We start from the raw sequence: 26467 nt of genomic DNA, 5'->3' as shown, positions 1-26467 counted from the left end.
ACTAATACTTAATTTAGAAGGTAAGATCAATGTTCCTAGACATAGTAGAATTAATAACTTCATCTTATTTTGTGATTGATTCAAAAGACCACACATCATGATCAGGGATCCTACAGATGGACCCACAGAGTTCCTGTGCAAAGAGGAGTCACTCTTTTTCATGGAGCCCTCCCATGCTTCAGGCTACTTGACAGGAGTAGGCCTGCAGGGGAAGTACAAGGGTCATGTTGAGACCTGGTCCTCTTGTCTCATTAACCTGACATTTTTTCCAGGCCATGTTCTTCTAGAATACTCCATGCTTTCTTAGTATAAGCAGTTTTTAACAGCATCTCTGTTAAAGGCTTAAATCAAAACTGCTTTGCTTGTTGCTAAGGCCACTTTAATGAAATGACTCCATTTTTTTAGGATTTATTTAAAATATACACAGAAAACAGACTGAGTAGAATGTATTAAATAACACAATATATTATAAACTCCAAAGCGTTTGATCTATTCGTCTTAGAAACCTCATATGCAGTTTAAAAAGCAAGGGTATTCTGCCCTATTTCCAATGTGTAAAATGTGAACAATACTAGCTACCTCCTAAGATGTTAGGATATCTGTAGGACTTACATACGTGGTGACTGAACACTAACCACTATTTGTATTACTGATGTCCTCATGATTTCACCTTGACAGCTCAAATACCCTTTAGTCATTAAAAAAAGAAAAAAGAAAGAAAAACTACCCTTTAGAATTCAGAGTTGTCCTATCTTGGCATTCCTTTGGAATCACACAAACTGGAGAACACTGGGCCTAACATTCCAGACTGCTTCAAGTTCCCATTTGGCAGGCTACCCGCCATATTTCAATACCTTCTCCATGTGCTTATTTGAGAGAAGGAAGTAACAGTCATTTGGTCTTAGTTTCTATCTTTAGGATTTGGAGAAGCCGCTCATGGATCTGCTTGCTATGGACAGCGTAGACAATGGGATTAAGGATTGGAGGAATGAGGAGGTAGAAGTTGGCCAGTAGAGTGTGGATTGGAGGAGGCACCTGGTGAACAAATCGGTGAATGAGAGAAGAAATGGCAATAGGAACATGAAAGATCCGAATGGCACAGATGTAAGAACCACATGTCCCCAGGGTTTTAAGCTGGGCCTCAGGTGTGGCCAGCCCCATCACAGCCCGGAGAATCACCACATAAGAGGCAGTGATGGCCATGGAGTCCAGGATCAGGACCAGAAAGCCAATGCTCAGCCCATAGACATTGTTGACCCTGATGTCACCACATGCCAAGGTGACCACGGCCATGTGCTCACAGTAGGAGTGGGAGATGACACGAGCTTTGTAAAGGGGTAGCCGCAGGCAGATCATCAAAGGCAGAGGTCCAATGTACAGTATACCCCAGAAGAGGGCAGCAAGCCCCAAAGGTCCCACCACAGCATGAGTGAGCACTGTGGTATGACTGAGTGGGTTGCAGATGGCTACATAGCGGTGGTCAAAAGCCATGGCAAGGAAGATGCCTGATTCGACTATGGCAAAGCAGTGGGTGAGGAACATTTGGGCCAGGCAGGCATCCAGGCCAATGTCCCCAGCACCAAACCAGAAAATTCCCAGCAGGTTGGGCATAGTAGAAGTAGACAGAACCAGGTCGATGACAGCCAACATACACAGGAAGAAGTACATGGGCCGGTGCAGGCTATGCTCCACCTTTACCACAGCCAAAATGGTGACATTCCCCACCACAGCAACCAGGTACATGGAGCCAAAGGGGATGGAAAGCCACATATGCAGGGACTCTAGCCCTGAGATGCCAGTGAGCTGGAAGGAGCTGGGTATTGAACAGACATTGTGAGAAGTGAGCATGATTCATAAATGAACCTTCTCACTTGTGGCCCAAAATGCAGGAGAAACTTTTTCTAGAAATAAAAAATAAGAATATTTTATTCTTGGGGTGCCTGGGTGGCTCAGTCGTTAAGCGTCTGCCTTCGGCTCAGGTCATGATCCCAGGATCCTGGGATCGAGCCCCGCATCAGGCTCCCTGCTCTGCGGGAAGTCTGCTTCTCCCTCTCCCACTCCCCCTGCTTGTGTTCCCTCTCTCGCTGTGTCTCTCTCTGTCAAAAAATAAATAAAATCTTTTAAAAAAAAAAGAAAAATATTTTATTCTTAGGTTCTACAATAAAGAATAGGATCAATGATAAGATGCTATAAACTTTCTTAGAAGAAACTATGGAACAATGTCCTAGTGGAAATGTCATGTTAATTATTTTATGGTATTGACAAAAATTTGCCAAGTTCAAACTGAGTACATATTAAATGAATGTAGGAGTATCTCTTTATAATAGGATTCTCAAAGAGTAATGTGCTTGCATCAATAAATACAATGACCTGAGGCAGACCGGTACTAGTTTTTAGTCCTTTAACTCTGTAGGTAGGCTATGTGGTATCTCCCAGGATTATATTAGAAGATCTCAAAATGAGAGGTCCTTGAAAAGAAGAGACACGTTGATGCTGAAAGATACAGTGACAGACTTCTAGGGCTGTCTAGGCTCTATGGTAAATCAAAGTTTAAGCTAGAGGCCAGCATTTGCTCATGCATGAGCTGAAACATTTAACCTGCAGACCAAAAATCACAAAGCAGAGACATTGGCCAATGAAGGACTTTGGAGTATGGAAACAAAGGGATTCCTGGAAGGTGAAAGCGCTGAATGTAACTCCGTTTGTGTGTCTGCCCAGAGGCAGGTCCTTGCAAGGGCCTTCTCCCTTCATGGAGGCTGAATAGAGGAGAAGATTGCAGAAGCAAAGAGGGATATCCCCAGGAAGAAAGAAGACACATTCAGCTCTCAGTGGCAAGAAGCCTAGAGGATGAGTATTTGGCCAGAGAAGAAATGCCCTACTCAGAGTCCAGGGCAACTGGCTTAAAAGAGAGATTAGTATTTTGAAAAAAAAAAAAAAAAAGACAAACCGTTTTGGGGTCTTGTTTGTTCCAGGATCTAAACGATGATACCAGAATGTGTTTCCTATCTATATTAGAGGAATGTCAAGGACGTGGAAAAGCCTATAAGAAGCTTTGTCTTCTAGATCTTGAGCCTTGTAGGGTTGAATATAGCAGGGTAGTTAGTAGTCTGGACTTTGGAATTTTCCAGATCTGGTTTCAGATTGTGGCAGTAGGAGCTGACACAAGTGACATTATCCTATGGTTACACAACTGACTTCATTTGACAACAAATTTAAACAGTTGTGACCTAGAGGAGGCATGAGGATTAAAGGAGAATGCAATGATCTGACACATTAACACTAAGCATTAGCTCTTTCTAGTTGTTGAGAATAATGTTCAAAACCAAAACTACATCCAATAAAGTTCAAAAAAACTTTGGAATGCTTATCTCTGTAGGGAGCCGTGGTACTGGGAGGAGGACAACCATAGTAGTGACTTTATCCCACAGAATTCCTCTCCCTGAGCTGGGTTTCCTCTCTAACTCAAGGTTCTCTTAGATCACTACAAATGGGAACAGTGTTGGCAATAGCCATAAAAAGGGAAGGTAAGAAGGCTCAGTCAGTGGGGCTGGGCAAGACAAGAGCACACAGGAACCAGCCTGTGATTGGATTGACCAGGTAAGCTCAGGTAAGGGGAGCCTGTCTTGGTTTTCTCACCTTGTGTGCTAGTTATTCTCCATTTGTCTGTTTTGAAGCTCTGTCCTAGGTCCCTAGAAGCTGATGTTTACAGGCTGCATCACTCAGATTCCCTTCTCTTGTGGGAAGGAGATAGGAAAGTGGGACTAGAGATAAGGAATTTGTCCCCCCAGTTCCCTTCCTGCCAGACACATATGGCACTGCCTTGGTGTTCTACCAAAGTAAACAACCCAAAGTAAACAACATCTTCCCTTTTGTGGTCAGGCCTGAGTTAGGTAATGCTATGCACGGTTGGTCCTAGTGCTTCACCATCCCCTATTCAGTTTCCTTAACTCTTCCCAGGCCTCAGCAAATAGTCCCTTCAATTGCCCCCTTCCCCAGGCCACTGGTTTGGATGGATCAGACCAGATCCCAGTAGTACACAATCTTTACTCAGTATTGTCTTTGCAAAGCTGTCTGCTTCCTCAGCAGGACACGTAATCTGAAAGTTGTCAACTTTACTGAATTGGTTCTAAAGGCAAAAGAAGGAAAACTTCCTGGTAGTCAAGGGCTAAATGACCTCTACTAGGACTTCTAGACTTAAAATTTAAGAGGGGACTTGTCCCCTTCACCCCTGCCTCTACTCGACTGGCCTTCATAACCTGATGTTATACTAAGCAAAGTTGTATTCATGTGGAGAATGACCTTGTTTACTCCAGAAAAGGAACAGTCTTTGGAAAAATTGGAAGGACTTGCCAAGTGAATTTGTCATTTATTCCCATGTTCCTCCCCCCTCATAGCAGTTATCCTTCTGTGTTAGTGCAGAAGTAGTTTCCATGTTCTCTTTGCTTCTGATGCCATTTGAGTCCCAGTACTACTGAGTCCCACTCTGGATCAGCAGTTTCCTTCTGAGTTTGGGTAGAGAAGTCCCGTTGTAGGGGGAATCTCACAGCTCAAGGTACATACAAGGCTAAATATACCAAGGGAACTCTAAAAATGAGAAATTATTTCTCTTGAAAGCCAGCAGGCCGGCCTTTAACTACATCACAGACCTTCTTTTTTTTTTTTTTTTTTTTTTTTAAAGATTTTATTTATTTATTTGAGACAGAGAGAATGAGAGAGAGAGAGAGAGCACATGAGAGGGGGGAGGGTCAGAGGGAGAAGCAGGCTCCCTGCTGAGCAAGGAGCCCGATGCGGGACTCGATCCCGGGACTCCAGGATCATGACCTGAGCCGAAAGCAGTCGCTTAACCAACTGAGCCACCCAGGTGCCCCATCACAGACCTTCTTAGAGCCAAGCCACATGTCTTCATTCCTCTGGACTGGTCTCAAGCCCTGAAGGTGGATTTGATTTCTTTCCCTTATCCTGTACCTGACAACATACAGAGCTGTTTTCCCAATGGCAGCTTCCTCTTCCTATCCATTTCCAGGAGCACCCCATCACAGTGAAGAAGGTACCCATGACTGGAGAAATGCACTTCCATGAAATGGGGTTGAGCTGAGCCTTGGTTAACTTTGCCAACCCCCATCCTTTCCCTAAGATCCTAACCTTCCTTAGCTTATGCCTCCCTAGTCAGAAGCAACCTTCACACTTTAAATACAACAGGAAGAGGCTAGTGCAGCTCCTGCTCAGAATGGTTGTGAGGGTATGAGGAATTACAACATGCCGCCTGAGCTCTATGCAAATACATCTGCCAACACTAACGATGGCTTTTACCATTCTTCACCCTGCCCACTATCTTCCAACAAGGTTGAATTTTTCTACCTCCCAACTGTAGCATGTTCTTTTGCCTCTGAGAATTACCCATGTTCTTTCCTGGTTTGGGATGGTATACTCCTCTTCCTCACATACCTAGTCCTTACATATGCACCTTGCCATAGCTTAGATGTCCCCTTAAACCTGCTCTAACCCTCAGTCTGTGTTCAGTGCCTGTCTTTGTACTGTACACACATAGTGTTCTGAACTGCCTGCTCACCTGCATGATTCCCCAAACAGAATCTGTTTTGTAAGAGTAGGAAGCATGCCTGTCTTATTCTCTAGTGTAATCCCTGTGCAAGCACAGTGCCTGGCTATGTCAAATGAGAATAACCTATTACCTATTTAAAGCACCTGGAGGTGTTTTGGAGGGTCTTGTATTGGCATTGGTGAACTAGAGACCTCTTCAGACTCCTTGAGTGTAACTCTGTGGATTCCACCCGTCAAGGCCCCTTGCAAGAGAATTCCTTCCCTTGGAGTCTCATCTTGGAGACTTCAAAGGATTATAATCAGAAGTAGGAGGCCCAAGGGTCCCAAGGCTGTTCATCCCAATAGGCTTCAAACCCTTCCTGATGACTTCTGTTGTTCCTTTAGATTCCCCTTTACAAGATGTTCTTGCCTGGGCTGGGTTGTGTCAGAACAAGAGCCTGGGGCTCCGCAAATGTCTTGAGGCCTGGCACTTATAAGCATTCTGTTCAGGGGTCGAGGGAATTCCATCTGGATAACCTTCCCACTTCTCTCAGTGGAGAAGGAAAATAGCAGGCTTTGTCCCAGAAGAATGAATGTAAAATCGAAACTTAAGCATAGCTATGTGTAGTGTGTCAGGGTTGGTCCAGAGAGGTCTAGGGAAAACATGCTTTCTAATTGAGTCATCATCCCTTGGATCGAAGTCTTGCTTTTGCTGGTTGTATCTGGCCTCCCTGGAGTCTGCAGGTATTCTCAGGACCCCAGTAGAAATCAGAAAGACCTTTCTAGAGAAAGGATGAAGAATCTCCTTGGAATCAGAGCTCAGCCTGCTGTAAATCTCTAATGAAGTTTGATATTCTTTGAATATTTGGAGGGGATGATAGTGTCTCAGATTAAGACAAATGAAGGCCTATTCCCTAAAAATTAGATACTGTGGAATTTTCTCTTCCCACTCTAGTTTACACTGTGAGTAGTGGAATCCATGGACTTGTGCGTAGAGCAGTGCATCTCCTTTACATCTTTCTGAACCTAACCTTTCCAACCTAATATCCAGTTCCTCAGAAGAGAAGCCACATTGAGAAAGTGGTTTATCTCTTGGTGTATCCTAATGGGATGTTCATGGGTTGGTGGGCATCTTGGTTTAGGAAGGACATGTGGCAAGACATGGAGTTGGAGGCTCCAAAGGCTTGAGTTTACAAGACATATACCCACTGTATGACCTTGAACAAGATTTTTCTCTAAGTGTAAAGTAAGAATAATCATCTCTTGGTAGTCTTTGTAATTGAAATACTGTATAGAAAGGGTAAAACATGGAGTAAAACATGTCAGGTACTTAATAAACAACATTGTTATCACTGTTACTGCTATTTTTGTGTCTCTGGGAAGCAATAACTCTCATAAGCTTGGGGGACCTCCTAATTGTCTCCTTTAGACCAGGAACCAATATAGTCAGGACAGGGTAATGCAGTAGAATCAATACAGAAAAACTCTTATTGTTACCCCTACTCCCCTTCCAGAGTATCTTACTTTCCAGCACCTCAGGAAAAGCTGGGAACCTCTAGAAGCTTGCTACCTGCTCCCCAACCTTAAACTTGACATTCTATGTAAAACTGCTTGTAGTTGGTACAATATACAGGGTATTTCTTGCTTTTATGCCTGTGCATGTGTTATGCCCTCAGCCAAGTAAAGTAAGAATGTCATTCCATAAGGGATTCATATCGAACTTTTGAAACTTGGTTAATTAAACACCACTTCCAATTGAACTCTGCGTTTAAACTTTAATAAGTTAGTTGTGATTTGTGTACCTGGATACTTTGTATGATATTTAGAAATTATAAGTATTCAATAAATCATTGCATCAAATTGAATCATGTTAGAGGTTATAATAAGGCCACTTCCTTTAATAATTTGACTTTATGGACCAACACAAGACAACATTTTTCAACTAATGGAGAGGTATGCCTATGAGCTGTGTAAAAGAACATTAAAGGTGTTAACTTTCCCCATAATTTAATATCTTAAGTCTATGTTAAATGAGTCAGATATCTATTCAGCCTCGGAAGCAGAGATGAATCAAAAGTAAACTGGTGGTGACTAATATAACATTTAAAAAAAAAAAGTAAACATGGTCCCTGTTGATTCTAGCACTGTCCAGGAGAGGGCATCTTGGCCCAAGGATGAGATATCATGACAGCCTGGGCTCCACAACACAAAGGAAAACCTCAAGCTTGATGTTAGATTTGATCCTTCATTTGAATGTGCTGACTTGGCTTTGTCTTCATCCAGTGAGCCTTGTCTTATTACAATTTGGCTTATTATTATGCAAGTCAAAGGTGTGAAGGCACTGTGGAGGTCAGGCCATTTTGAGTATACCAGGGACCCAAAATAAGTTGAATATTAGATTTCTGGTTTATAATTTTATCAATGAGTTGTACTATTCTTGCTCTGAAATAAGCCATCCTTCATGTACAATTCTAGAAAAGAACTCTTAAGCTTGTTAGACCAGCTGCTGTGTTGGAGTATGTGTGAATAAATATTTGAGTGCCATGAATACATCTGTAAAGTCTGAAGGTGAATTTTCTTATACATAAATGGGAATGCTGATGTTCAATATAGATAAAGAATTTTGCCAAAATCTTCCTACCTTACGAGTGGTAGAGCCAGGATTTAGAATCTGGGTTCAAACTTGATCTCCTCACTTCTGGGGGAACTGGTCTACCACAGTGGTTAAAAGCATAGACATGAGCCCACATCTGTCTGGTTGATTGCCAGTACTGACACTAACTAGACATGTGTCCTTGACCAAGTTATCCCTAAACCTGGTTCACACTTTTTGTGAGCTTTCCCACATCCTTTCTTATCTTGAACCCACCTGTATATCCCTGATTCCACCAGAAAGCTTTCTCAGCTTGAACAATCCAATCTCTAGCCTCCCTCTACCGGTCATTGATAATCTACTCTTTTCTGTGTTTTCCAGTACGTGGAAGGTTTCTCTTAGAGCCTGAAGCAACTATGGATGTACAGCTGGATGAGGGAATCCCCTTTGGATCTATGTCTTCATAGACAATGAGATTAGGCTAGATACCGCTTGAATATCTCTGTTCATTCAGGTGTCAGAATGACTTGACAAATGATGGGTTGTATTATACCAATAAGAATTAGAATCTTTTTTAATGTTTAAGTCATTAAGTACCCCTCTCCTGTGTCATATTCTCATCCCCTTACTACATTGTGCTACCATACTTTGGTTCCTCTGGCTATCATTTCCCAAATCCTTCTCCTTTTCACCAAAACAACCCTCTGAGATATGAGCTCTTAGAATCCTCACTTCTCAGATCAAGATACTGAGGCCCAAAGAGGCTAACTAATTTGCCTGAAATTTACATGGGTAGCAGTGAAAAACAAAAGTTTTGGGTTCATACACCACAGGTTTAAATTTTACATTTTTCATTCCTAGCTTGCTAATAGTTTATGAATGCCAGATGCCTTTTCTGTATCTATTGATAACATGATTTTTTCTTTAGCCTGTTGAGATAAATTACAGCAATTTTTTGAAATGAGTCAGCCATGCACACCTAGAATAAATCTCAGTTGGTCACAGAGCATATGCTTATGTATTGTCAGATTTGGTTTGCTAGCATTTTGCAGAGGATTTTTTTTTTATCTATTTTCGAGATATTCCCCAGTAAACCCATCTGGACCAGGTGTCTTATTTTGGAAAGTTATTAATTATTGACTCATTTAATTTCCTCTATTTCTCCTTGTTTGAGTTTGGTAGACTGTCTTTCAAGGAGCTGGTCTGTTTCATTAGGTTACCGAATGTATGTGCATAGAGTGGTTCAAAATACTATTAATCCTACATGGGATCAGTGGTTGTGGTCCCTCTTTTATTTGTTATTAGTAATTGCTATCTTTTTCCTTGACCTGGCTATAGGTTTATCACTTCTACTGATTTTTAAAAGAACCAGCTCTTGGTTTTGTTGATGTTCTCCATTGACTTCCTGATTTCAACTTCATTGATTTCTTTTTTTAATTATTTAAATTCAATTAGCCAACATATAGTACATCATTAGTTTCAGATGTAGTGTTTAATAATTCATCAGTTGTATATAACACCCAGTGCTCATCACATCACATGCCTTCCTTAATGCCCATCACCCAGTTACCCCATACCCCTACCCACCACCCCTTCAGCAAACCTCAGTTTGTTTCCCATTGTAAAGAGTGTCTCATGGTTTGTCTCCCTCTGATTTCCCATTCAGTTTTTCCTCCCTTCCCTTATGTTCCTCTGTGCTATTTCTTATATTTCACAATGAGTGAAACCATATAATTATCTTTCTCTGATTTCACTTAGCATAATAGCCTCCAGTTCCATCCACATTGACGTAAATGGTAGGTATTCATCCTTTCTGATGGCTGAGTAATATTCCATTGTATATATAAACCATATCTTTATCCATTCATCTGTTGAAGGACATCTCGGCTCCTTCCACAGTTCGGCGATTGTGGACATTGCTGCTATGAACATTGGGATGCATGAGCCCCTTCTTTTCACTACATCTGTATCTTTGGGGTAAATACCCAGTAGTGTAATAGCTGGGTCATAGGGTAGCTCTATTTTTAAATTATTGAGGAACCTCCACACTGTTTTCCAAAGTGGCTGTACCAACTTGCATTCCCACCAACAGTGTAAGAGGGTTCCCCTTTCTCCACAACCTCTCCAACATTTGTTGTTTCCTGCCTTGTTAATGTTAGCCATTTTGACTGTGAGGTGGTATCTCATTATGGTTTTGATTTGTATTTCTCTGATGCCAAGTGATATGGAGCATTTCTTCATGTGTCTTTTAGCCATTTGTATGTCTTCTTTGGAGAAGTGTCTGTTTTTCTGCCCATATCTTGACTGGATTGCTTGTTTTTTGGGGCGTTGAGTTTGATAAATTCTTTACAGATCTTGGATACCAGCCCTTTATCTGATATGTCCTTTGCAAATATCTTCTCCCATTCTGTAGGTTGCCTTTTAGTTTTTGTTGACTGTTTCCACTGTGAAGAAGCTTTTTATCTTACCGAAGTCCCAATAGTTCATTTTTGTCTTGTTTCCCTTGTCTTTGGAGACATGTCTTGCAAGAAGTTGCTGCAGCCAAGGTCGAAGAGGTTGCTGTCTATGTTCTCCTCTGGATTTTGATGGATTCCTGTCTCACACTGAGGTCTTTCATCCATTCTATCTTTGTGTATGGTGTAAGGAAATTGTCCAGTTTCATTCTTATGCATGTGGCTGTCCAGTTTTCCCAGCACAATTTATTGAAGAGACAGTCTTTTTTCCATTGGATATTTTTTCCTTATTTGTCAAAGATTGGTTGACCATAGAATTGAGGTTCCATTTCTGGATTCTCTATTCTGTTCCATTGATCTATATGTCTGTTTTTGTGCCAGTGCCATGCAGTCTTGATGATCACAGCTTTGTAACATAGCTTGACGTCATGCATTGTGATGCTGCAGCTTTGGTTTGCTTTTTCAACATTCCTCTGGCTATTCAGGGTCTTTTCTGGTTCCATCCAAATTTAAGGATTTTTTGTTCCAGCTCTGTGAAAAATGTCGATGGTATTTTTTACAGGGATGGCGTTGAAAGGGTAGATTGCTCTGGGCAGCATAGACATTTTAACAATGTTTACTCTTCCAATCATGAGCATGGAATGTTTTTCCATTTCTTTGTGTCTTCCTCAATTTCTTTCACAGGTGTTCTGTAGTTTTTAGAGTACAGATCCTTTACCTCTTTGGTCAGGTTTATTCCTATGTATCTTATGGGTTTTGGAACAATTGTAAATGCAGTTGATTCCTTAATTTCTCTTTCTTCAGTCTCCTACAGCATTTCAATGTGGTAAGATACAAAATCAATGCACAGGAATCAGTTGGATTTCTATACACTAACATTTCATTGACTTTTTTTTTTTAAGATTTTATTTATTTGACAGGGAGAGCACAAGCAGGGGGAACAGTAGAAGAAGAGGGAGAAGCAGGCTCCCCGCTGAGCAAGGAGCCCCATGTGGGGCTGGATCCCAGGACCCTGGGATCATGACCTGAGCCACCCAGGTGCCCCTCACTGAATTTTGTTGTAATTTCTTTTGTTTGCTTTAGGCTTAAATGATTCTTTGTCTATTTTTCTAAGACAGAAACATACATCCTCTTCTAGATTTCATTTCTTCTAATATGTATTCAGTGCTATAAATTGTTCTCTAAGCACTGCTTTCACAGTATCCCACAAATTTAGTAAGTTGTATTTTCATTTTAATGTAGTTCAAAGTATTCTCAAGTGTGACCCATCTTTATAAAAAGCATTTAATCTACCAAATATTAGGTTTTCCAGCACCCTTATTTCTAGTTTAATTCCATTTTGGTATGAGCAGACTGTTGATTTTAAATCTTAGGGCTTTTTATGGCCCAGAATATGGTCTGTCCTAGTGAATGTTGCATGTGAGCTTAAAGAATATTCTGTTAGGGGCACCTGGATGGCTCAGGTCATTAAATGGTCATTAAATGGTTAAATGGTTAAAGCATCTGCCTTCGGCTCAGGTCATTAAATGGTCATTAAATGGTTAAATGGTTAAATGAAGGTAGGCTATGATAAGTTAATATATATTATAAACCCTAAGCAACCATTAAAATAACAAAACAGTGGGGCACCTGGGTGGCTCAGTCAAGCCTCTGCCCCACATTGGGCTCCCTGCTCCGCAGGAAGCCTGCTTCTCCCTTTCCCACTCCCCGTGCTTGTGTTCCCTCTCTCACTGTGTCTCTCTCTGTCAAATAAATAAAATCTAAAAAAAAAAAAAAAGAATATTCTATTAGATGAAATAACTTACAGATGTCTATTAGATCCAGTTGACTAACAGTGCTGTTCAGTTCAACTATGTCCTGATGTTCTGCCTGCTGGATCTAATTACTTACTGATATAGGGATGTTAATCTCCAACTCTACTATGGATTCATCTATTTTTCCTTGCAGTTCTAGCCTTGCATGTGTTGGTGTTCTGTAAAGTGTATACACATTAAGGATTGTCATCTTGGAGAATTAACCTCTATCATTATTTAATGCTCCTTTTTATCCCAGTAATTTTCCCTTGCTCTAAACTCTTTGTCTGGAATTAATCTAGCCAGATTTCTTTTGACTAGTGTTAGTAAAGGGATGGCAAAATACCTACTATGCTTTCAATTTGCATCTTTATGTTTAAAGTAGATTTCTTATAGACCACTTGTAATTGGGTCTTATTAATCCACTCCAAACACTTTTTAAAGACAAATATCGAAACCCACACACTTAAAGGTAGTCAGGATTGCCATAAGGGCTGGCTAAAGATTCTACTTTCCAGACACCTGATCTTTGATCCTGATCAGACTCAGCTGACCTGTTGCTATCCAAAGTCTTAAAGCTGGAGAGGTCTCCTGGGATATCTAATTCCTGTGGCTTCTGACTTTTTTCTAGATCACATTGATTTAGTATCCCTGTATCCATTCTACAAAGGAAAACTAGAATATGTTAGAATCCTGGAGCTTACTCTAATGCAAATAGAAGAAGTGAGAATAAGGAAGCATAGCTCATGAGTTTCTTGCCCAAGAACTGAGTACAGAACAAAGTGGCAACCTGTGAAGGATCAGTATTCCTCCTCCCAAAGAACCCTGAAGTGCTATCATTGCTAGAGTTCTAGCCCCCTCTATTTAAGGTTGGTTCCCCTGGCAACTAGCCCCCAAAAGTCCCCTCATTGACATAAAGCCAGCTGGTAGAAAGGGGCTTGTTATGAATAACAAGATAACTATTTTACCTTCATGGCTCTGAAATGAAAACAAGAGACCAAATATGCTCCCATTGCTCTTAAACTCAGGAAATTCCAAGAGTTTTGGAAGCTGTGAGTCAGGAACCATGGAGTAGGACCAAATATATATTTGAAGTAAATTTTGGTTCTCTGAGTGGCCAAATGTATATTTCTTATAAATCACAATATTGTGTCTACTTCCTGTTCTTCAAATACTTATCCCTTTCAGCATACCTGTCATAACACTTCCATTTGAATACATATTGTTAGGAGTTAATTGGACACTTAGATAATCAGGGCCAGGGACCCCAACAAGAAAATATGGAATCAAGACAGCTAAAATAAAACAGCACTGACATCCTGTCTTGCAGCTTAGACAGGACTGCACTAACATTTTGCTTTGCAGCCTTTGCAGAAATTACTTCTGCAATATGTCCTAAAATAAGACAACCACAAGGCATTTGTCAATATCATGGGCAAGAGGCAGTTAAGACATAAGTCCACAAATGTCAGCAAAAAAAAGACCATCAGCACAGAGACATTAACCTAATAGGTAGACATATGGACCAAAGCCCTGATTGCTTAAGTTCCATGAAAGCTCATAAAAACCCCTAAACTTAGAAATTCTGAGGGCAACACTCTTGGGCCCCCCTTCCTCTCCAGGAGCTTTATACTGTTGATCAATAAACTTTGCTGCCCACCACTCTTCATCTGGTCTACCTCTTCACTAAGGGACACAAATCCTATAACAACATAATAGTACCAACACAAAAGCCTGACATTTGGATAAACCAATGTGGGGTAGGGATAGATTTTAAGAAACCGCTCATTTGTCCTATAAAGCCATTGCAAACACTTTTGTTCTTGTACTAGTTTGATTTCTTTCTCCCCCTTCATCTTCAGCTACTTGTAACCTAAACTTGCAGAGCTACTTAGCACAGAAATCATCTGGTGAATAGCTACATCAGTTCCTGCTCAGGCCATTTTCCAGAGATATTACATCCTAAGGAAGACTTAGTTCAATCTTCCAAAAACAGTTAATCATTAATATCCATATTATCATAAGACTTATATGTGGTAGGTGAACCTAACCAGCAATGTCAGTGTTGCACCATATCACAGTATGGTCATGGTGCAACTCTGTTCCATTACCAAACAAATCAGTAAGAAATGCAAAAGTGTTTGCTTTGCCTTTCCAACAGAATTTACCTTGTCCATGGACCAGATACTGTTAAAGACAAGGGTTGTTACAATTGGCCATGTTTTATTTCTGGATTCCAGGTTACCTGGGAACAAAGCCAATCACCTTGCCTCATCTCAAGGATTGAACTGAGACTACTTTCCATTGTGTGTTACAAAGCAGGGTGCACCTCCCTCCTATGGGAGGACACAAGTGATATTTAGACTTCCCATCCTTACCAACTATACCACAGGATGGGTTTTATGTCTACATTCTCTGGGGACAAGAGCAATCATGGTACATTAATGTAAATTATAGGTGCCCCCAGAAAATTTCCATAAGCTTGGAGGGCCATAAGATTGCCATAGATGTACCTCTTGAGCATTGACAGCTAGGATTGAGGGTCATTGCCATATGGCCACTTCAGCCTCCTTTTGCATTAAAATCATCAAGAAGCTCTGTTAGGTCAGGGAGTAGGTGCTTTCCCAGTGCTGGGTTCTAGCATTACCCAGCATTGTCTGAATATGCCTGACCCATGTTGCTAAGCCTCTTTATCTTCCCAGGCTGACTCCTGTCCTTTTGCCTTCCTCCTGGAAGAGAACTTCTAAATCTGCCAATCTAGTTAATCTTTGTCCTCTGAATGTAGCTCTTCATTAAAAGGAAACTCCACTTGTCCAAGGATACCTGGACTGGCACTGATCTCCCGTAAGGCCCCTTTCTGCCTTGTAGGCATGTGTTTAGTCCACCGTGCATATTGTTGCCATTAGGCACTAATGGCCAAGTGGAGTTAGTATACATGTTTTGCACCCCAAAATATTGGGATTCCCCACACTAGGGTTAGATGAGTAGTAATCCTACCTAGATGTAATTTAGTCTGAGTATGACTTAAGGCATCCCACAACCTTCATCATCTCAGGGTGGGGCCTTTCCCCAAGGGAATTTAGATCTTCTGTGTGCACCCAGTGCTTGAATATTATCAGGGATCCACTCTTCTCCCCTATTATGCTAATAGCTTTCCATCTACAAAAACAAGGGTGGTATGTGTTTGTGCAGAGCACACTATGGCATGTTAGGCATGCTGCCATTGTATTTTTCCCACTATAACCAGGGACCTTCCTAAGAATTTCGTCAAGAGCTATAGTGACCAGTCTGTCTGCTGTGAGCCATACACCACATAGTTTAAAGTCCCAGTAGGAAGCAATTCTTGGAAATTCTTTCACAAATGATATCCCTTATAGTGGGTGTAGCCTGAAAAATAAGAGTCGAATAATACTGGTATATTACTAGAACTCTATTTAGTCACTGAGTCAGTCCAGTTCATCCTATTATCAGAATCTCCCAGAGCAATGCCACTCAGCTTGCAGACTAGCATTCAACCTTGTCATGTGCCAAAAGCAGGGGTGGTCTCAGCAACCATATAGACTCACCTTCTGGGCATCTAGTATAATAAAAGGTAACATTCTCTTGCTCTGAGCCTCTCCCAGTGTATTAATAAAATGTTGGCTTTCCCTCATTGCCTAACACTACTCCTTTACCCTCAGCTGCTATTTCTCCTCTCCATTTGTCATTTACTTTTACCTGGAATTTTCCACCTTTTGGAAGGGGTGTTACTTTCAGCCACTGTGCTGGTCCATATTGCTTGATAATAATCTAGCACGTGGCCCCGCCTCAGTCCACTCCAATTCATGTAGGGTGGGGTTACACAGGTAACTGTGTGCTATCTTAAGCACCAGGAAATACAGCTGCATTTACTTTCAACTACATTCACTCAACCCCAACTCTGCCAGAATGGGGTAAAGGCACAAGCCATCCCATCAGACCCTTAGGAATTCAGTTTCTTAGGAATCATCCCTGCTTCCAGCACCCACAGCAGCATACCTGGTCCCTGGACTACTGTATCAGGTAGGAAAAAAAGTTGAAGTGATATGAAGAACTGTGAGGTCACACCAACATTCTGCCCCATCCTTCTTCCCCAAATACCCCCAGAAAAGCAGAGGAATCTATCCAGTGGGGACCCTCCCGTAGGTCCCCCTCATGTTGAATATAAGTACATACTCATGGAGGCATGTAAGCCAGCCCTTTATGCTTTTAGCTCTTCCCCTCCCCCATTTTAGACAGCAAATGTTTCAACTGCCTATTTATTAGACCATTACTATGAGGGTGATGAGCAACCTCTCCATTTGATGTAATCTCTTAGCATACTATTGGACCCGATGGGCTGCAAAATGTATCCTTTGGTCTGAATAAATGGAATTCATGGCCCAGATTGGTACAGTATCTTGTGTTCCAATCCTTTCACACTATTTTGAGCACTTACATCTATCACTGGGTATGCAGACCCAGTCTAGAGTATCTATTCCTGTTAGGATCCATTTATAGCTCCCCTTCTCAAGGACTACTGGCATTGGCCTAATATAATCCACTTGCCACCTATGTGTGGGGCCTCCCCACCCCCATCCAGGAATTTTCCCCATAGCCATCGGCAGTCTGTATCTCTTGTTGACAGAATAGTTCTTTCTGACACTTCATGCCTTGCAAGGTGCAAGAAGGTCTAGATTCAGCCTGTCTCTTCATTGCTGTAGTACCAGTGTGTCTACTCACTTCATAGACCTACATGGCCACTTTAGGGGAGCACATTGAAAGGTCCATCTGGTGGTTCCAATCACTTTCCAAACCTGAAAGGGGTTCTTCTGATGGGCATCAATATGTCCTACTCTAATGTGCCCCTTGTACTCTCAGAGTAACTTCCATAGAGCCATGCCCCACTTAGGCAGTGGAAAACTGGACTGTTAAAGGAATGCCTAGCCACCTGACCAGACAGCCAGGCTATTGGCTACAGCCCGTGAGTCAGTAAATAAACTTAGGGGCTTTTACTATGGCTCAATTCTTCCATCACTACTAGGAAAGCATGCCATTCAGCCCATTGAGCTGACTTATTCTGAACTTTAATCAAAGCCTTTCTATCTACTGGTCTTATGTGGCAGTTTTCCAAATGGGATGTCATCCATTCACCTGGGAACTGCTATCCAAAAACCAAGCAGTTTTTCTTGTTAAGAGTCGTTCATAGGGCACTGTGTGGCAATCCATTCCCGCAGCTCCTCAGGTGGCTCCAAAGTTGGCTCTAGAGGAAAAGAGATTACCTGCTCATGAATACAGTGAGTGCCTCCTTGCATTCCCATGGCAGTGTGCTTTTATATAAATCATTCCATTTTATTGAATTCCTCTGGGTACTGCCTTCCTTATTAGTGTTTGTCTGACATCACCCAAGACATTATGGGTATCTCAGTTCTCATGATTATGTCCTTAAGTCATTAAGGCAATCTCAATCCCCAAAAGCAGGCTAATAATTATCTCTCAAATGATGTATACTAGATAGCAACATCTGAGAATTTTCTGGTCCAAAATCCCAACAGTTGCTGCTAAGAGCCACTCATGGGGCTTCTGCCTTAAGCTCCAGTCTGCATGAATACAGGTGGCAGACACTTCAAAAAACCTACCTGAGTGGGGGTCATAAGAAACCAAAGGCATCGGGAGAGACAGCCTTTTAGAATTCAGATGTGGCCCACTCTTGTTCAGGTCCCCACTCCAAAATAGCTTCCTTTTAGGTAGTCTTACAGTTGGGGGCTAGCAATATTCCCAGATCTGGAATACGAGTCCTCCAAAATCCAAATAAACTAACTAAACTCTGGGCTTCTTGCTTGGTTTTAGGAGTGGGTAGTGATAATAGTTTATTTGTAATCACTTGCAGAATATCCCAGGTGGTTCCTGTCCAAGTTACTCCTAAGAATTTTACTATTTGTAGAGGGCCCTTGGACCATTGCTGGATTTATTAACCAGCCCCATGTTGGCCATGTGCCTCATCATTGCACCAAAACCCATCTGGGGGGTGCCTGGGTGGCTCAGTCGTTAAGCGTCTGCCTTCTGCTCGGGTAGTGATCCCGGGGTCCTGGGATCGAGCCCCACATCGGGCTCCCTGCTCAGCAGAAGGCCTGCTTCTCCCTCTCCCACTCCCCCACTTGTGTTCCTGCTCTGTCAAATAAATAGTCTTTAAAAAAAAAACTATCTGGATTTAATTTCTGAGATAGTACACTATATGGATATAATTGAGACCTGTATTAAGTCCACATCCCTTCTAACCAAATCATGGCAGTAAGCTGGTGAGTTCAGAAAACCCTGTGGCAGCACAGTAAAGGTAAATGGTGATCCTCCCCCATGTGAAGGCAAACTGTGTGGTTGGCTCTTTTCCAAGAAGGAGATAGAGAAAGCATTTGCAAGATGAATCATTTAAGTATCAGCCTTCTTCACTCTTTATTTTTTTGTATGATTGAAACCAGGTCTAAAACTGCTGAGCTGCACAACTTACATAAGCCTCAATAGTCTACTACTAGTCTCCATGAGCCAAGTCCCTTTTCACTGGCCACACAGGATGACTGTACAGAGAATTTGTTGGTACCAGCACTCCAACTTCTAGCATGTCATTCTAGTGGTAATCTTTTTGCCTACCAAACTCCAAATTGTTCTAAGTGGACTCAGGCATTTTACATGATTCCTACTTAGAATGTTCAATTAAAACTGGCCTAAGGGCAGATTTACATGCCTTTTGTTTTACAGTATTAGGTAGGGGAAGCAATCCAGTTGGACATAATATCCATCCCAATAATTCAGGTAAAGATGTGACCACCTCAAAGAGTCTGTTCAGGAATCCCAATTTTCATCTAAACTCCCACCTTAATCCTATCAACCATTGTATTTCCATATCCTCCTCGCAATCTGATCTTAGTTCCCATTAAGACTTCACTAACCGGTTTCAGATTCACAATACATTGACCTCCTGTAGCAAGGAGTCCAGAAAATTTTTTCTCCATCTGCCGTTTTATCTACACGTGTGCCCATGACCTTGGATCCCCAGGTGATGGTAAATGCCAGAAGCCTGGCCTCTGTCCTTAATCTATACCTTGATTAATCTGCCTAATCATAGCCCTGGGCATTTCCTGGTCAGGTTTTTCATCATAATCTTTGGCTTCCTCCTTTTAAATTCCTCCAGACAGGGGCAAATTAGGACAGACTTTGGGCCTTCCAATGTTGGAAGACGAAGAGGGTGTCCCTTTGGCCCACTCTGTCCTTAGTAGTGCTGCATCAACACCTTTGTTTCAATTCCATCATTGTCCACTTTATTCATCCTATTTCTCAACCATCTAAACTTCTACTGCGCTGAGTAGGGGCCCTTGCCTCTCCCCTTTGTCTCTCCCCTCTTAAGTATTTTAATTTTCTTGGTATCAGGCCCATACAGGGAAGTGGAGAATAAATCTGAGAAGGCTTCTGCAGTGATCGTTCAATTTGGTAACCACTGAATTACATTGGGTGCCCAAGAAAAGGGGCCCCTTAATCACAGCATTTACCATAATCCAAGTAACAGGCATATTCAGCAAGGGGAATATCCAGTCTCATAAAGCCAAATCACATGGCTTACGTAAGAAGCATATAGGTTGCTTCATCTGGGGTGTCTTACTCTTACATACTTTACAAGGGAACTTGAGCAGTCCCCCTTCTCAGGATAAACACTTTATGGTGGTTTTTATCCAGCCCACCAGGCTGGCTATTTCCCTCAGGGATAACCTCTAGTATGTCTGGATCAAGTACAGCCATCTGATCAACAGTGAGTTGTAGGGCCTATATCAACCAGACATATTCTTCACTCTGCAGCATTTAAAACCAGTGTTGCAACACCCAAACTAGTTACACTCATAATCCATTTTAGTAAAGTTTCTTTAGGAAGCTGATATTTAGCCACAAAATGAGACCATTCCTTTACATCCAGGTTCAGTAGTTCCTTGGTTTTGCCCTCCCCCTACATTGATTACCTTCTTGGTGTGGTTAGAGCTGGATACTTATAACTACTTTCTTCCATAATTCATTCTGTATTACATTTGCCTTCTTGGCAAATGGTTCTTTACCTGGTGGAGTGACCCAAACCTGCATTCCTGAAGGATCTTGTTCCTTTATAGTCCTGCCTCAGTTGTTGTAGCTTTCCATTGACCTTAATCACAGGGAATGGTAATACCAAGAGATGCCCTAGGGACTTTTCTGTATATCCAGACATATTCTTTCTTACCCCCATTTTGGAGTGAGTACAGAGTTTCCCTTGGTAATAATGATCCATCACCCCAGCCAACACAGTAACTCCTTTCTTTGCCTTTGGATTCACACATGAGGATCTCACCATGGCCAGGTGGCAATCTTAACTTTCAGTTCAATGGAATCATTGTCTCTAGGTAGAAGCATTCCTTTCTTTTCTTTTTTTTTTTTTTCTTAATTATGTTAAGTTAGCCACCATACAGTACATCATTAGTTTTTGATGTAGTGTTCAGTGATTCAATTAGTTGTGTATAATACCCAGTGCTTATAACACATGCCCTCCTTAATACCCATCACCTGGCTACCCCATCCCCCTAACCCCCTCCCCTCTGAAACCCTCAGTTTGTTTCCCAGGGTCCATGTTTTCTCATGGTTTGTCTCCCTCTGATTTCCCCCTTCAGTTTTCCCTTCCTTCCCCTATTGTCCTCTGTGCTATTCCTTATGTTCCAAATATGAGTGAAACCACATGATAATTGTCTTTCTCTGCTTGACTTGTTTCACTTTGTGTAATACCCTCCAGTTCCATCCATGTTGATGCAAATGGTGGGTATTCATCCTTTCTGATGGCTGAGTAATATTCCATTATATATATATAAACCACATCTTCCTTATCCATTTATCTGTTGAAGGGCATCTCGGCTCCTTCCACAGTTTGGCTATTGTGGACATTGCTATGAACATTGGGGTTCATGTGTTCCTTCTTTTCACTACATCTGTATCTTTGGGGTAAATACCTAGTTGTGCAATTGCGGGGTTGTAGGGTAGCTCTATTTTTAACTTCTTGAGGAACCTCCATACTGTTTTCCAAAGAAGCTGTACCAGCTTGAGTTCCCACCAACAGTGTAAGAAGGTTCCCCTTTCTCCACATCCTAGCCAGCATTTGTTGTTTCCTGACTTTTTAATTTTTGCCATTCTACTGGTTTAAGGTGGTATCTCAATGTGGTTTTGATTTTAATTTCCCTGATGACTAATGATGTTGAACATTTTTTCATGTGTCTGTTAGCCATTTGTATGTCTTCTTTGGAGAAGGGTCTGTTCATGTCTTCTGCCCATTTTTTTTACTTATTTTTGGGGTGTTGAGTTTGAGAAGTTCTTTATAGATCTTGGATACCAGCCCTTTATCTGTAGTGTCCTTTGCAAATATCTTCTCCCATTCCATGGGTTGCCTCTTAGTTTTGATGACTATTTCCTTTGCTGTGCAGAAGCTTTTTATCTTGATGAAGTTCCAAAAGTTCATTTTTGCTTTGTTTCCCTTTCCTTTGGAGATGTTTCTTGAAAGAAGTTGCTGTGGCTAATGTCGAAGAGGTTACTGCCTATGTTCTCCTCTAGGATTTTGATGGATTCCTGTCTCACATTGAGGTCTTTCATCCATTTTGAGTTTATCTTTGTATATGGTATAAGAGAGTGGTCCAGTTTCATTCTTGTGCATATGGCAGTCCAATTTTCCCAGCACCATTTGTTAAAGAGACTTTTTTCCACTGGGTATTTTTTCCTGCTTTGTTGAAGATTAGTTGACCATAGAATTGAGGTTCCATTTCTGGGTTCTCTATTCTGTTCCATTGATCTATGTGTCTGTTTTTGTGCCAGGACTATGCTGTCTTGATGATCAAAGCTTTGTAATATAGCTTGAAGTCACACATTGTGATGCCCACAGCTTTGGTTTTCTTTTTCAACTTTCCCTTGGTTATTCAGGGTTTTTTCTGGTTCCATATAAATTTTAGGATTGTTTGTTCCAGCTCTTTGAAAAATGCCAGTAATATTTTAATAGGGATGACATTGAAAGTGTAGATTGCTCTGGGCAGTATAGACATTTTAACCATCTTTATTCTTCCAATCCATGAGCATGGAATGTTTTTCCATCTCTTCGTGTCTTCCTCAATTCTTTCCTAGGTGTTCTTTAGTTTCTAGAGTATAGATCCTTTGCCTCTTTGGTTAGGTTTATTCCTAGGTATCTTATGGTTATTGTAAATGTAATTGATTCCCTAATTTTTCTTTCTACAGTTAAAGTGTTAGTGTATAGAAAAGCAGCTGACTTCTGTGCATTGATTTTTGTATCCTGCCACATTGCTGAATTGCTGTATGAGTTCTTGTAATTTGGGGGTGGAGTCTTGGATTTTCCACATAAAGTATCATGTCATCTGAGAAGAGAGTTTGACTTCTTTGCCAATTTGAATGCGTTTTATTTCTTTTTGTTGTCTGATTGATGTTGTTAGGACTTCTAGTACTACGTTGAACAATAGTGGTGAGAGTAGGCATCCCTGTCATGTTCCTGACCTTAAGGGAAAAGCTCTCAGCTTTTCCCCACTGAGGATGATATTCGCTGTGGGCTTTTCATAGATGGTTTTTATGATATTGAGGAATGTTCCCTCTATCCCTACACTGTGGAGTGTTTTAATCAGGAAAGGATGCTGTATTTTGTCAAATGCTTTTTCTGTATCAATTGAGAGGATCATATGGTTCTTGTATTGTCTTTTATTAATGTGCTCTATCACATTGATTTGTGAATGTTGAATCACCCTTGCATCCCAGGAATAAATCCCATCTGGTCGTGATGGATAATCCTCTTAATGTACTGTTGGATCCTATTGGTTAGTATTTTTGTGAGAATTTTGGCATCTATGTTCATCAGGGATATTGTTTCTTTTGGTCGGGTCTCTTTGTCTGGTTTTGGGATCAAGGTAATGCTGGCCTCATAGAACAAGTTTGGAAGTTTTCCTTCTGTTTCTATTTTTTGAAACAGCTTCTGTAGAATAGGTATGATTTCTTCTTTAAATGTTTGGTAGAATTCCCCTGGGAATCCATCTGGCCCTGGACTCTTGATTTTTGAGAGGTTTTTGATCACTGCTTCAATTTCATCACTGGTTATTGGTCTATTCAGATTGTTTATTTCTTCCTGTTGAGTCAGTAGTTTATAAGTTTTCAGGAAGGCATCCATTTCTTCCAGGTTGCTTAATTTGTTGGCATATAGTTGCTGGTAATAATTTCTAATAATTGTTTCTATTTCCTTGATGTTAGACATGATCTCTCCCCTTTCTCTCCCCTTTCATTCGAGATTTTATTAATTTGGGTCCTTTCTCTTTTCTTTTGGATAAGTCTGGCCAGAGGTTTATCAATCTTAATTCTTTCAAAGAACCAGCTTCTACTTTCGTTGATCTGTTCTACTTTTTTTCTGGTTTCTATTTCATTGATCTCTGCTCTAATCTTTATTATTTCTCTTCTGCTTCGTTTAGGTTTTATTTGCTCTTCTTTCTCCAGCTCCTTTAGGTGTAAGTTTTGCTTGTGCATTCAGGATTTTTCTACCTTTTTGAGTGAGGCTTCTATGGCTACGTATTTCCCCCTTAAGACCATCTTTACAGTACCCCATAGGTTTTGGACCGATGTGTTTTCCATTCTCATTAGTTTCCATGAATTGTTTAAGTTCTTCTTTAATTTCCTGGTTGACCCAATCATTCTTTAGCAGGATGCTCTTTAGCTTCCAAGTGTTTGAATTCATTCCAAATTTTTTCTTGTGATTGAGTTCCGGTTTCAAAGCATTGTGGTCTGAAAATATGCAGGGAATTATCTCAGTCTTTTGGTATCAGTTGAGAATTGATTTGTGACCCAGTATGTGGTCTATTCTGGAGAAAGTTCCATGTGCATTTGAGAAGAATGAGTATTCTGTTTTATGGTGGAATGTTTTGTATATATCTATGAAGTCCATCTGGTCCAATGTGTCATTCAAAGCTCTTGTTTCTTTGATCGTTTGCTTAGATGATCTGTCCATTGCTGAAAGTGGAGTGTTGAGGTCTCCTACTAATAATGTATTATCTGTATAATGCTTTATTTTGGTTACCAGTTGGCTTATGTAGTTGGCTGCTCTGATATTGGGGGTGTAGATATTTACAATTGTTAGATCTTGTTGGATAGACCCTTTAAGTATGATATAGTGTCCCTCTATATCTCTTACTACAGTATTTAGCTTAAAATCTAATTTGTCTGATATGAGAATTGCTACCCCAGCTTTCTTTTGAGGTCTGTTTGCATGATAAATGGTTCTCCATCCCCTCATTTTCAATCTGGAGGTGTCTTTAGGTTCAAAATGGTGTCTTGTAGGCAGCATATGGATGGGTCATGACTTTTTATCCAATCTGCAATCTTATGCCATTTCATGGAAGCATTTAGGCCATTTACTTTGTGAGTGACTATTGAAAGATGAATTTAATGCCATCATATTGCCTGTAAAGTCCTTGTTTCTATAGATTGTCTCTGTAAATTTTTGGTCTATATTACTCTTGGGGTCTTTCTTTTATAGAATCCTCCTTAATATTTCTTGCAGGGCTGGCTTGATGGTCACATATTTTCAGTTTCTGCTGGTCCTGGAAGGTCCTTGTCTCTCCACCCATTCTGAATGACAGCCTTGCTGGATAAAGTATGCTTGATTGCATGTTCTTCACATTTAGTACCCTGAATATGTCTTGCCAGCCCTTTCTGGCTTGCCAGGTCTCTGTGGATAGGTCTGACATTATTCTGATGTCCCTCCCTCTGTACATAAGAAATCTCTTCCCCATAGCTGCTCTCAGGATAGCTTCCTTGGCTCTAAGAAATTTGCATGCTTTACTATTATGTGCCAAGGTTTTGGTCTGTTTTTAATGATCTTGGGAGGGGTCCTCTCGGCCTCTTGGACGTGAATGCTTGTTTCCTTCCCCAGATTAGGGAAGTTCTCTGCTATGATTTGCTCAAATATACACTCTACTCCTCTCTCTTCACCCCCTCAGGGATCCCAATAATTCTGACATTGAAACAGTTTATGGCATCATTGATCTTTCTAAGTCTGTTCTCATGGGCTTCTAGCTATTCATCCCAATCTTCCTTGGCTTCCTTCCTCTCTATCAGCTTATCTTCTAGATAACTTCTAGATAACTTCTAGATAACTTCTAGAATAACTCTAGGGTAATTCGTTCTTCTGCCTCATTTACCCTGGCTATTAGAGTATCCAGCTTAGATTGCATCTCATTCGTAGCATTTTTAAGTTTGGCCTGATTAGATCTCAGTCCTGCCCTTAGAGATACAATATTGTTGCTAATGGTTTTCTCAAGCCTAGATATCAACTTCATAATTTCTACCTTGAAGTCTATCTCTGACATCTTGCTTATATCCATATCCATTAGGTCTGTGGCAGAGGCCATTGTCTCTGGTTCTTTTCTTTGTTGGGAGTTGCTCCTCCTAGTCATTCTGTTGAGAGGTGGTTGAAGGAATGTACAGAGTCCAAAATATCAACCACAACCCAAGCAAGATGCACCCATGTAGGGTGGCTGCTCTGATATTGGGGTTGTCCTCTTGTTCTTCCAGCGTGTCTTTTGGGGGAGGGGACTGCTGTGCTGTATCTCAGGCAACCCTGCTTGGTCAGAGTTGCCCTGCCCTCTGTTGGGTGACTGGGCTCAGTGGAAACCTGTTTTTTGAGGTTTTGTTCTCTGGCGGCTTTCCAGGCCTCTGCCAAGGGTCAGAGCAAAAATGGCCTCACCCAAAACTCTGTCACAGAGCAGAGAAATCACAGTCTGCTCTTCACTGAGCCCTCCAGGCCACACAGTCTCCATTTCTGTCTGCGCTGCTAAAAACCTCAACCTTCCGAGGTGGTGTGTGCCCACAGCAACTCTCCCAGAGATCGAAAAGGGCCCAGGTGTGTGTCTGCCCTTGGTGTTTCTAAAACTAGGAGTGGCCCCATGCTTGTGCACGGGTACCCACAGCTCATGGAACCTCTCTGATCGATGCTCTAAAGCCCTTTCCCAGCCACTACCTCTCTGTGCATTTTTGCCATGTCCAGGCACAGGATACTTTTG

The 26467-nt window shown here is 41.3% G+C and overlaps 1 protein-coding gene across 1 annotated transcript; it reads right to left on the bottom strand.

Annotated features, from left to right (window-relative positions):
* Positions 1-891: 891 nt before the first annotated feature.
* Positions 892-1848, bottom strand: LOC123857447 (olfactory receptor 52M1-like). The gene has a single exon (XM_045894284.2). The coding sequence runs from the start codon at positions 1846-1848 to the stop codon at positions 892-894; it is 957 nt and encodes a 318-aa protein (XP_045750240.2).
* Between the last annotated feature and the right edge of the window lie 24619 nt (positions 1849-26467).

This window comes from Mirounga angustirostris, unplaced genomic scaffold (assembly GCF_029215605.1).
Source record: "Mirounga angustirostris isolate CCGP_5_RB_7025 unplaced genomic scaffold, mMirAng1.0.hap1 SCAF_13, whole genome shotgun sequence".
In the NCBI taxonomy this organism is placed as follows: domain Eukaryota; kingdom Metazoa; phylum Chordata; class Mammalia; order Carnivora; family Phocidae; genus Mirounga; species Mirounga angustirostris.
This window is presented reverse-complemented; position numbering and strand designations above follow the sequence as displayed.

What these genes read in the sequence shown, in the direction of transcription:
- LOC123857447 (XM_045894284.2), bottom strand. Translation starts at nt 1,848, where the DNA reads ATGCTCACTTCTCACAATGTCTGTTCAATACCCAGCTCCTTCCAGCTC.